At 42.0% G+C, this 12,372-nt stretch overlaps 1 protein-coding gene across 5 annotated transcripts in view; it reads left to right on the top strand.

The window, feature by feature from the left end:
* AFF1 (AF4/FMR2 family member 1) overlaps window positions 1–12,372 on the top strand; it is a 207,482-nt gene that overhangs the window by 173,694 nt on the left and 21,416 nt on the right. For all 5 annotated transcript variants that reach the window (XM_019552822.1, XM_019552823.1, XM_019552825.1 and 2 more), the window contains 5 exons: window positions 1,177–1,231; window positions 1,354–1,391; window positions 2,741–2,897; window positions 5,570–6,490; window positions 10,619–10,716. In XM_019552822.1, coding sequence (XP_019408367.1) covers window positions 1,177–1,231; window positions 1,354–1,391; window positions 2,741–2,897; window positions 5,570–6,490; window positions 10,619–10,716 — 1,269 coding nt within the window. The remainder of the gene's footprint in view (window positions 1–1,176; window positions 1,232–1,353; window positions 1,392–2,740; window positions 2,898–5,569; window positions 6,491–10,618; window positions 10,717–12,372) is intronic.

Here is a 12,372-nt window from a genome sequence, read left to right as displayed (position 1 = left end):
TATGAGTTCTCTCATCAGCCAGTGTTGGTCACATGGATCCTTTAACAAGGAGACCTTTTTCCCCCAAATATTCATTAGCAGTTGGTTTGAATAAAGGCTGTAAACAAACACAGTTTTAAATCAACTAAAAATCTTTATTTCCTTGGCTTTGTCTCACCTCTTGTCTTTTGAATTAGCAAGGGTTTTGTGTGTGAATATTTTACAGCACTTTCAGCTGCCCTTGTACATCATCAAGAGTAAAACAAAATTTTGGGGCCCTCAAGACACTTTTTTCCCTCTTTTAAAATTACGTTTTTTAAGCATCTTCTTGCAGCTGTGAGACAACAAAGAGCATTATAGTTTGTGATAGTAGACATCTATGTATTTATGAGTATACATTTACATATTTATGAACAAATCTATGACCAAGTTCTGCTATTGGACACATGCAAGCAACCATTCTCCTGTCCTGGCAGTGTTAGTGTGGAATTTGTCCACTGATATTTTATCTCGTATCTCTCTATTGTATCAACTGTTACGTTTTGCGGTGCAGTTTGCAAGAGCACAAAATTATTGTGTAGGTGAGAGAGAGGAGTAGAAGTTCAGCTTGACCTTTGCATTTACCTGTGTGTTTTTGATTTGGAGACTACAGCAGCAGAAAGAGATCCTGTCCAGTGATGGGAGTAATTACTGTCCAAGAAAAAATTAAGTGAATACATATGTTCGTTTGCATTGCTTCTGGTGCAAGTAGACTGCTTCTGTATTGTAATGGAAAGCAATGTGGACTAGCTGATTTAGAGCACTGGGTTGGCACTTCGGGATGAAATGTGTATGTCCCAAATATCTGCTGGTGTCTTGGTTGGTGACCCCATGCAAGTCACTTGCCCTTTCTATGCCTCATTTTTTTTTCCATCTGTAAAATGAAGCAGCTGATACTGTCCTGCTTGATAAAGCGCTTTGACATCTGAGGAAAAACAGTGAGAAAACTCAGCCATGTCATTTATATTTGTGGTTTATTCAAGTAATAAGGAAACTGAGTGGTAGAATATGCTAAGTCTTGAAAAACTGCTGCTTTTTTCTAAGACTGGTGTCAGAACTGAGCAGCTAACTTTCAGAGGGCAGAGTCAGTTCTTGTGGTCTGTCCTCTTTTAAAGTGCAGCTCCCTACACTGATCCTTTTGTTTTTTTTATCTTGCAGAATGCTACAAAATGACCTTCAGCTCAGCGATACTGAAGACAGTGATGATGATCATGTCAGTTCTAGGCATTTTATGTTCTATGCATGCTGAAGTCTCTTTAAATCATGCAATCTGCTATTTTAAGCTCCTTAATTTAACCTCTTCCCCTTTCCTTCTTTGTTTTTGTAAATACTTAGGTCACTGAAAAGCCACCTCCCTCATCTGCTCCTCCAAGGTACTCTGTTCCAAAAGTAACTAGAGTAACAGAAAGAAAAATGTGACTGATGTTTGTACACAGAAGCGAATGGGGAAAAAGTAAAAGCTATTATGTTTCAAAGAGAGCTTGCAGTGCACCTTTTAAGCACCAGTCTGCTTATTTCTATCATAAATACAAACTTCTATATCTGGCTGTCTAAAGCTAGGCATGAAATATGGCTTAGGCAATGTGGGTTGTTTGTAAGCTAAAATACTAAAATATGAGCATGACTTGAAGTTGGATAAATAGATGATGTGCCAAATCTTGCCTTTTTCCCAGTCCTGTCTCCATATGGTTTCTTCCTTGAGCTGACTTGATGCGTAATGCACATATCTGATTTTCACTCATCAGGGTATTGCTTATCAGCAGCATTATTCAAGGAGAAATAAATGGGCATGTGCTCCCCCCACCCAGAAAAAAACAAATCCAAGCCCAGAACTTTCCGAAGTGGAAAGTGCATAAATATAGACCACATTTTTGGCTCATAATTTTATCCTCCAAGAAAAGGGTAATAGTCTACAAAGTGAGACTTGCACAGGGGCCTTGCTAGTTTTTGGCACTGATGATAAGTTTTGCTCTGGGAGTTCCCTTAAAATGTAGTTTTCTCACAGTATGAGTCTAGATCAACAAGAAAAGTGTTTGCCTAAGTTGCAGGCAAATTGATGTTGACATGGGAAAGGGCTTTCTTAAATCAGAACCATAATTTTGTCAGAACCATAATCTTTTAGCCCCTTTCCAAAATGTGTTTGTGCTTTTAAGTCCCAGTTTCTACTCAGCTTTCTACAGTTCTGTATCAAGCACATTTCAGGAAAGAGCACTGCAGCATGCGTGTTCTGGATGATGCACCAGCATAGCACAGCTATTATTTTGACTGGCAGTTCAGTTTAGTTATGCTGCTGAAGTAAAGGAAACTGGAGGGAGCTATGGCAGTGAGAGGGCCCTTTCAAAAAAACTGATTTTCTGCTGCTTGCTTTTTGCTGTGTAATTGGCATCTATCCCAATGAGGATTGGTTTTTCAGAGAAATAGACTTTAAAAGCCTCTGACAGCTTTTTGCTTTTGGTAGACAGCCCCATAAATAAATACATCTTTACAACCTGTTAATGGAGCAGGTCAAAATCTGGCTGGGGATGAGTGTATCTCAAGAGGCTTTGGATCCTCTGCTTTTCTTTTAAGTATGGTAATGAATTCCTTCTGCTTTCTACCCTTCCCCACCAATGCCAAAACATAACTTAGTTGTTTTAATTCTGAATGCTATCATGTCACTGCAAAAAAAATAACACCCTCACCCATGGTTGCTTTCTAATTTTATCTCCCAATTGCTTTTCAGTGCCCCACAATCACAGCCTGAGAGCGTGGCATCAGCACATTCCAGCAGTGCAGAATCAGGGAGCACCAGTGACTCAGACAGCTCTTCAGACTCAGACAGTGAGAGCAGTTCGAGTGACAGTGAAGCAAATGAGCCACCAAGAACTTTAGTGCCTGAGGTACTGTGTCTGTTGTGAGTGCCTGTGAAGTGATTGCACATGACATATGGGGAGCTTAACAAAGCTTTTTGCTTCAGGCTTCTTGCTGACTGGATACCAACATGCTTCCAGGGCCTGGGACAGACTGTCATCACCTTATAGTGCAGGCATCCATTACTTTCCACACTACTTCCATAAACACTTTTTTTCTGTTCAACTTTCAAAGCTCATTAATGAAATAGGACTTAGTAACTGTCTAATTGGGATTTAGAAAGTGTGTTTTAAAGTCTTTGCCTCTCTCTTTCTTTCCCATAAGGAATTTCATGCAATATTTCTTTCCCCCCTCCCTCCCTACTTGAAAGTAATGGATAGAAACAAAGAGAGGGCAGAGCTTGCACTTGAACTTTGGGAAGGGGTGGATCAGTACTTTCTGTGGGGGCTCAGGCCCGTCTCTGAGTATGTAATTACTGTGGAAACTTAAATTGTGAGCAGCCCTGACAGTTTCTGCCATTTAAAATGCGGTCGGTCAGTCCCTTTTAGAGTAGCTCAATTCCTTTTTAAAGAAAATGCGGGATAGCATGCAAATGATGAGAGAAAATTCTCTTTCGACTGCATCTGAAGTGACCAGACCTGTAGGAGGGTTCCACTGGAATGTGACTGGACTTGCTGCTCATTGAGTTGGGCTCAGTTACTGCCATGCTAGTGCTTTGGAGGCCTTATTGACTTAGTTGGGAAACCAAACTAACAAAACTCCAGATAATGCTTTATAGTTTCATAACTGAGACCAGATGCATTAAAAAAAATCACTTCAGAAATGAAAATGTGTTTTCTGCATCCTAGTTAAGCACTGGACATGATGCTATGCTGTGGGCAACATGTCATAGGAGCAAGGTGTCTCGCTGTCTCTCTCCTGCTCTGGTGTGGAGGGAAAACAGAGAAAGAAACAACTGCAAAGTGTTCCTACATTAATAGCTGGAAAGATACAATTTTACATTTTCTCTATTTGATTCAGAGGGATTCAGTAGCAGTGTATATACTTAATTGTTTTTCAGTTTTTCTCTCCTTGCCCCATCCTTCAATTTTCTGTCTTGTATTATAGCTGTTAGAAGCACGTGCAGAGGTAGGTTATTTGATCATAAGGTTTACTGAGGCTTGCTAGTGCCAGAAAGCATGGGAAGCACAAAAGCAATAGGTCTTTTGACACCACCCCTATGAGACATAACCCCTACTTCTCAAATTTATTGATCAGTTGCAGGTTTCATTTGAGTAAAGTTTTGGATGCCTTTTGAAGGAGGTAAAATGTTATACTTTTATTCCTTTATGCAAACATACCTAGCTTGTTTTCACATTTAAAAGTTGATGGGAAAGAGAAAAAAAATAGCTTTAACCAGCCAATGGGAATAACTCCTTTGGTTCCTAACTGGCTTCTTACTGCCAGCATCTGTCAGGATAAACAGAGAATAGGTTAGAACATTTTACTTGGTGAAGAAATATAAAAAATTCCAGCACAGGCAAAAGTGAGTGCTTGAAGACCTCTTATTAGCTTTTCTAAAATGGCTGGAAAAATGAATGAGAATCTGTATTAAAGAGGTGAATTGCATGCATGTGAGAGAGCTGACAATGGGTAGGATGCCAGTCTAGGGCATACAAATATTTTGAACCCAGCTGTAAGACTGTTAGTCTGTGGACATGTCATCAGTATGGGGAGGGCAGGGAGAATTTACCTCAAATTAGCAAACTTGACTTAAAATCTTGGTGAAGACAAAGGCACTTTGCTGGCTTGTATTTAGACTACAGATAGGCTATAGCAGAACCTGACACTTAATTCTGCCTACAAGACCTGTGTTCAGATGACAGACTGCTTTGTCTTCACTATACTTTTAACTTGAGTTAAGAACATGTCTCTCTGTGTGGAAAATATCCTGCTTTACAGAGGTTTTTTAGAACAAAGCAGACTTTAGCCTAGTAGATCTGGCTCGTGAGGATTTACCTAATCTAGGAGATACCTAAAGTGTTGTAGGGTGCTCTTCCCTGGCACAAGGTGTATGGCTTAAAAAAAAGAGTTTGAAAGCCTATTTATGTTCTAGTGCCCAGCTGCTAGAATGCATCTGCGGGCCACTGGCAACTGGAAAACTTTAGTGGGTGAGAGGCAAAAATATTTTTATTTTATATTTTCTGATGTATAAATTTCTTGGCCAAAGTTTGTGTTTTTTATAACTTTTGGGGCCCACGTGTTTCACTTGTTTCACCATTCCAACATATAAATACAAAATACAGACTTAGACATCCAAAAGAGGGATAGTGATAGAAGTATCTTTTTGTGTAGGTTCAAGAGAACTTTAAAATTTCTGTCTTTGATTCTGTTGTGTTAGTAGCACCCTGCCATCAGGTGATAAAGGTACTTCTGTTACAGAGTAAGACTGGGCCAAACTTTCACGTGAAAAATTAAGATAATTGAGGACCAGAATTTCTTTGTGAATTGTCAGATTGGCCCTGTGCAAAAGAGAGGATTTTTTTCTCCATTGCATGTTTCGTATGAACCTATGAATATAATCTCTTTCATGATCAGTGCCTTTCATAGAAAGGGCAAACACTTCATAGGTTTTGAGTGTATCTGGGAGATCTGGCCTGCAAATATGAATAAGATCCCTGAAGCCTTTCTTTCTTTCCTCCCCACCCCCTTCCCCCCACAGCCTGAGCCACCAACATCAAATAAATGGCAGCTGGACAACTGGCTAACCAAGGTGAACCCACCGACAGCAGCAACTGAGAACCTCAGCGAGGTGGTCCATTCACACAGTCACCTTGAGAGCAAAGGTCAGGGGAAGGGGAGCAGCCGCAGCAGCAGCAACAGCTCCACTCATGAGTGTTCTGGATCAAAGGAGCTTCATCCCAAAAACTCCAGCAAAGCAGCCAGGGCTCCACTGGAGGGCCACCTTCCTACCAAACGGAATTGCCAGAAGTCTCCCACACATGCTGAGGGGCCTTCTCAGAGGCAGACAGTTGGTACCAAGAAGCCCAGCAAGATACCACTGCAGGAGGAACCGAAGGGAGGCCTGAAAGTGGAAAGTGAGCCTGGTCCATACGAGGTTAAAGACCAGTCTTCCAGGGACAAGCCAAAAGTAAAAACGAAAGGGAGGCCAAAATCCAGTGATAAAAAGGACTCCAAGACTACGGTCAAAGAGTCCTCTGAAAAGAAAAAGCACAAGCAACATCAAGCAGCCTCTAAACCATTTTTGGACCCAAAGCCTGTGAAAGATGCTTTGACTGGCAATGTCCCAGAGCATTTCCCTCTCAGCCCCTTAGCTCAAACCCAGAGCACAACTCACACCAGGACTAGTGGCAATAAGTCTACCATTGTGGTCAGAGAGGACTTTCATAGAAACAAATTTCTTTTGCCTATCAGGGATAAGAAGTTATCACCTCTGAGAGACTTCATAACCCCTCATGCTCTTGTTGTCAAAATTGAGCTTGCTCTCCTTACAAGGGTCCCTCAACCACCTGGGAAGGGGAACCACCCGAAAAAGCTTGAGGGAAAAGCGCTCTCAAGTGCAAGGAAGCGGGATTTGGAAAAGAAAAGCACAGAAACTCCTAACAAGCCTCTTAAGAGGAAGGTGAGAGGTGGGGGACAGTTGGGATAGGGGGATTTCTCATTACATTGGAAAGGTTATTGAGTGGACTAAGAATGTGGAACTGCCTGAGAAACTTACTAACAGTTGGAATTGATTTCAATTTCACAAAGTTTGAATTGAGATTTTTTCACGTTTTCCTCCGGACCTGGTAAAAATTGAGAAGGATCCAGATAGTTATTCAGCAAATAGGAATTTGATGATTTTTCTAATAAAATGTTAATATTTTGCTTTTTTTTTTTAGAAAAGGCATGCAAAAGTTGAAAGGTGTGCAAATTTTGCTCTTGAAAAAGGGTGTTTTTCAGTACATGTTGAAAGAAACTGGAAGAGCATTAAACCAGGTCTATGAATGTCCCCTGCAGGCAAGTTTGCTGATCCCTCTTTTAAATTGCTTCCACTTTCAGTGAACTTAGCCACAAAGCAGTACTGGAAGTAGAGAAGGCTGAAGTGCTCTTTTGCTGCAAGTAGCATAGTGTTTGAAATGCTTCCTTGTGTTGTGTTGTTCATCCTTGTAAGGCTGTTCGTATTTACTTCAGAACACCCCTCTTTCCTATTTGTGTGGATGCTTAAAGTGAAATCTTCAGTAGTTCAGCAGAGAGGGGTGCCTTACACAAGTTGTACCTCTTTAATTGATACCAGTACAGTTTAGGTCAGGGGTCAGCAACCCCCGGCACACATGCCAAGCATGGCATGCAAGGCAGTTTTGCTCGGCACACCACCACCAGCTTAATCAGCTGCTGCCAATCACAGAGCCCAGGCTGTTCCCAGTAGGCAGCTGGGAGGCTGCAAGCCCAGCTGCAAGTAGACCGGACTCTGTGGACCAGCTGCAAACAGCTGTTCTGGGCTCCGGCATGTCGGCACTCTGGCACTTTCCAAGGTAGACATTGTGGGGTTTTTTGGCACTTCAGCCAAAAAACGTTGCCTACCCCTAGTTTAGGTCATCCAGCCCCATCAGAGCAGATTCCGTTGTACCAGCGTGAAGGTGTTTACACTGCACAAACTGGAAGAAGCTGTATTGTATTGTCATCTACTTTCAGGGCTGTACCAGTAACTGAGTTAAAAAAAAATCACACCTGTAATTTAAAAGATTATAAAAAAAGTAGTGCATAGACTGGCCATAGGCCCGACTTGTGTTCCATTAAGAAGCGCTTGTGAGTGTTTTGGTAATAGATGGAAGGGTTCCTGAATACAATCATGGAACTTGTCTAGCTGTTGTTTGGACTTAAAAACAGAAAGTTAACTTCTAATACTACATCTAACCTTAGAAACGTACAAATAGATAGAGCTTAACACTGGCTCTTATGCTAAAGAAGCCTGAATATTGAACAGTTAATGAGCTAATGGACAGACCCTTCAGCTGAAGTAGGAGTAGTGGTAGCAGTAGTTCCCTTACTTTCTCTGAGTGCCAGTTCTTGAAAGGCACACTGGATCATGTGTGAGTGCCAGATGACTGCAAGGTACGTGCAGTTAATTGACTGTAGTATCCACAAGGAGTACATGTGCGGAGTATATTTGTTGTAGCTATTTCAGGCCCTGTCCCTATTTTTGGTCCAGGGTTGCTTCTCACTCTTCAGACAACTCTGGATTTGTTATTGTTCCACCAGTTAAGGGTGAAGTATGAGGTTGCAGGTTTTTTTTAAACTCTACTGTTTCTGAGCCAGTTAACACATTCCTTCTATGGGGGAGGATTGACTACTCTCTTTTGAGAGGGAGGGCCCACAGCAATAGGGAAGGCTATGAGAAATGGCAGAAAACCTGGAGAGAGTTTAGCAGGCATTGTCTTGTAGAGAGAGGAGGGAGGGAGTGATAGGGTGTTAAATGTGTTCCTTCATCTCTTGCCCCCCACCAAAGAGATGCATTACTAGATGCTATGTACTGCAGTCCAAAGGGGCAAATGTAGCTTGTGGAGATGTGCCCTGTGTAGCGCTAAACTAGCTCAAACAGCAGTACCTGACTACGGAAGCAAGGTGTCCTGTGTGACTGTGAAACCTTCCCAGGACTTGGGCTAAGTGCCCAGGCAGCTCACCCATCCTGAGCTCCATGCTCTGTGTGCCACACTGCTGTAGTTACCAAGAAGGCTAACAGCATCCTGGGCTGCACTGGTAGGCGTGTTGCTAGCAGGTCAAGGGAAGTGATTATTCCCCTCTATTCAGCAGTGGCGAGGCTACATTTGGAGTACTGTGTTCAGTTTTGAGCTCCCCGCTACAGAAAGGATGTGGAGAAATTGGAGAGAGTCCGGTGAAGGGTGACAAAAATGGTGAGGGGGCTGGGGGACATGACTTATGAGGAAAGGCTGAGGAAACTGGACTTATTTAATCTAGAGACATAATAGCAGCCTTCAGCTACCTGAAGGGTGGTTCAAAAGAGGATGGAGCTAGGCTATTCTGAGTGGCAGATGACAGAACAAGGAGCAATGGTTTCAAGCTTCAGCAAGGGAAGTTTAGGTTAAGTATTAGGAAGAATTTTCTCACTAAGAGGGCAGTAAAACACTGGACAGGTTACCCAGAGAGGTGGTGGATGCTTCATCCTTGAGGGTTTTCAAAACCTGGCTGGACAAAGCTTTGGTTAGGATGATCTAGCTGAGGCTGGGCCTACTTTGACCAGGGGGTTGGACTAGATGACCTCCTGAGGTCCCTTCCAACCCAAACTTTCTATGATTCTACCAGTACCCAACCAGCTAGTTGAAAGCTAGTCATAGTTGTACACCCACATTTGGATTTCAGCACAGGCACTATCCAATGGAGAAAGGCCCTCAGGGTGAGGAGGACTAGTAATCTGTAGAAGAGGGGAAGACTGGCTTTTTTCAGATGTTTGCTCAATTTTACTGGGACAGGCTGAAAAATTCTCAAGCATGTTGGGGAATGACATCTGTGCCTATGGCACAGGAGGTTGAAGGTTTCATATTACATTTGATTTTAAAATTATGTGGAGATGCACATATTGCTTTGTCTCCATGGCGTTGAGATGCTACACGTCTCAAATTGACATCTTTTGTGGACGATATAAATTTAAGTGCACTTGGCAGCTCACAGGATCAGGCCCTTTGCAGGGTGACATCTCACCTTCTCAGGCTATATCTGCATTGCAGTCAAACACACCCTGTGAGCAGGGTAGCCATAGCAGAGAGATCTCAGTGTGGCCTCTGTCTTTCTGGGAATTTACCCCATTTCTCAGGCAAGTTTTGCAACTCACACTAAGTTCTCTGTTGCTTTGGGCTACCGTAGATACCAGCACCTGGATGAACTAGTTTAGAACTTTTTTAGTCATGTCAACATGAGCTGTGGAGACTGCACTGTAGGCAAACATTTAGAGGGGCCTTCTTGGATGCACATTGCTGGCACTGATATCTCTATGGGTCAGGTTGCTTGAATACATTTAAATGTTACAATATTTCTTTTTAAAAAATATTAATGTTTCACCCTGTTAGGCTGAGATTTTGATAAATATATACAAATACTTTGTTCCATAGGAGTTGAATATGCATTTTAAAGCTTTATTTACCTGGTCATATTTGTGTATCTGTCTGAGATGCTGGTAGTTTCCTGGGGGAAGCATATGAACAATTATTCCAACTATTTAAAAAAAAAATTCCCCCTGTACCTGATTCATGTTAAAATGACCTTGGGTAATCCACGTGTTGTTTCATTCTCAGGTATGCTATTTTTTTTTCCTTTTGGCAAACAAAGCATATCGCAAAACACAATCACTTACCATTGATGACTTTGCCAGAAGGAATTTTAATGTGCTTCAGCCTTTCTGTGCTTTTGTCTGATTCATATTAATTAGAAGTAAGACACCACCAGTAGATCTGAAATACTAGTGTTCAGTGGGGTACGTTAAAAAATACTTGCTTGCTTCTGGAGTGGGATTGATGAGAGATGTTCAGTATTGCTATTTCATCTACCAGAATAAATCTATCTTGCAAAATGAGACAATCCCATTTGGGATCCTTTTCAGCAAAGCAGAAATTTAGATTAATAATGTGCTCTAGGGCTGTGTGTTTTTATTCCCAGTTTCTTCTTTTTTTTAAAGACTAATGAATCATATTTAGCTACACAAGCTTGCTTTTTACACATGTTTTTAGAGCCTAAGTGATGAATTTTCTGTTAACAGGGAAACATAGAGAAAGAAACTGATAGGAAAAAAATCAAGTCGGAGAAAGAAACCAAATCATTGCAAGCTTCAGGTGACAAAGACTCCAGTAAAATGAAGTGAGTATAGAGAAGGAAGATGCCAACACAATATGTGAAACTGAGTTCTTTCTTTAAAAAGGTTTGGATGAGGAATTCTTTCCTCTCTCCTCCCTTCAGCTGTGGGTTTATGTAATACAGTGTGTTATGTGAAACTTAGTTTGGTGTAAATTTATGTTTTTTGGCCTGGAATCCACAAGGCAGCTAAAGAAACTTTCATTTATTTACATTTTTTATTGACGATCCAGTTACTATTGACAGCATACCTGTTTTCCTCTCCTTATGGTACTAATCCTTCATGAAGAGAAGTTCTAGGGTTGACTTTTCCTCTCTCACTGATGACACACTGCTGACTTCAGTGTGTCCTTGACAGCATAATTATTACTGATTTACATCAGCCTGAGATCAGAACCAAGTCTTTCATGTTTACATGTTGAAATGGATAACTTCCCTCCCTCACCCAGCAGCCAGAGCCACCTTTCTAAGTCTAAATAGTGCATGGCTCAAGGGACCCAGAACTACTGCAGGAAATTCTTCTGGCCTTTCAGGGCATGATGCTCTTCCCTCTCAAGCTGTGCATAACCAATGTCCCTGTGTAATTTCAGTGGAATTGCCATCTTTCTGATGGGGTACAAATAACAATATTATGATCCTGAACAACACAAAGTTATTAACATTCCTGAGGAATCTTTGCAAATCTGGTTTCCCAGTTGCAGCTGTTGTGTGGGAAGCTTACCTTATTCCCTCCAGAAAAGGGTGGCATTTAGTCTTTTCTAAACTGCGGTGTACTGTAGTTTCTGCTAAGAAACTGCTGCTGTCTATCACCCAAGGTGGCTGAATGTCTTGGTACATGAACTATATGTTTATTTTGTGTAATAATTCAAGCACTTTTGGGATCTTTCAGGGTGAAATATAAAAATATCTTTTTTTTCCCAACTTTTATCCGATTTTTCTTTTTTGGGGGGGTCTCTTTTCTTGCTGTCCCCTACCTCTCAGACTCGGCATTTGTTTTCATTCTTTGGAAGCTGTGCTGAGCTGATTTCATAGCCTTCTGCTTGAGAAGGTTTAGTGTAGTGAAGAAGCCTCACTCATCAAGTCTCCTGATTTCCTTGATGTTTCTATTTTTTTAGCAGCTTCTGATTAGTGCCAACTGTGCTTGTCTTGTTAGTTGATGATCTGTTAGTGATGGACAAGAATCAGGTGTGCATGCTGATAGATCTGATTCAGCTGCTACCTTTGATGTCATCAACTGTGAGATTTTGGCAACTTGCCTTCAGAGCTTGGGTGGGAAGGCAGTGTCTGCTTAGCGTGGTCTGACTCCTTCCTGTCTTAGGTCACAGCTAGTGGTGGTGACTGATCATCTATTTTAAGCAGCTACGTGTCCCACTTGGCACGTGTGAGCCAGTAAGGAGACATGAGCCATGAGGTCATCAGCGGAGAGACCGAGCAGCAACTCTCTTGCTATAATGAGACCCAGATGGTGCAGTGTCTTTTTTTTCTTGCCTGTGCCCAGAGGTGACTGGAGCAGGGTGTAGGGACCAGGGCAAATCAGCCTGTGCAGGGCCCTGCCCCCAGATGCGAGGAAGCTAACTGGTTGGAGGGCCGCACCCAGAGGGTGGTAGTGGATGGGTTCTTCTCGACCTGGAAGGACGTGGGCAGTGGGGTTCCGCAGGGCTC

Source organism: Crocodylus porosus, unplaced genomic scaffold (assembly GCF_001723895.1).
Source record: "Crocodylus porosus isolate Cpor-Errol unplaced genomic scaffold, CroPor_comp1, whole genome shotgun sequence".
Taxonomy (NCBI): domain Eukaryota; kingdom Metazoa; phylum Chordata; order Crocodylia; family Crocodylidae; genus Crocodylus; species Crocodylus porosus.
Note: the sequence above shows the minus strand (reverse complement) of the source record. Positions and strands in the feature narration are given on the sequence as shown.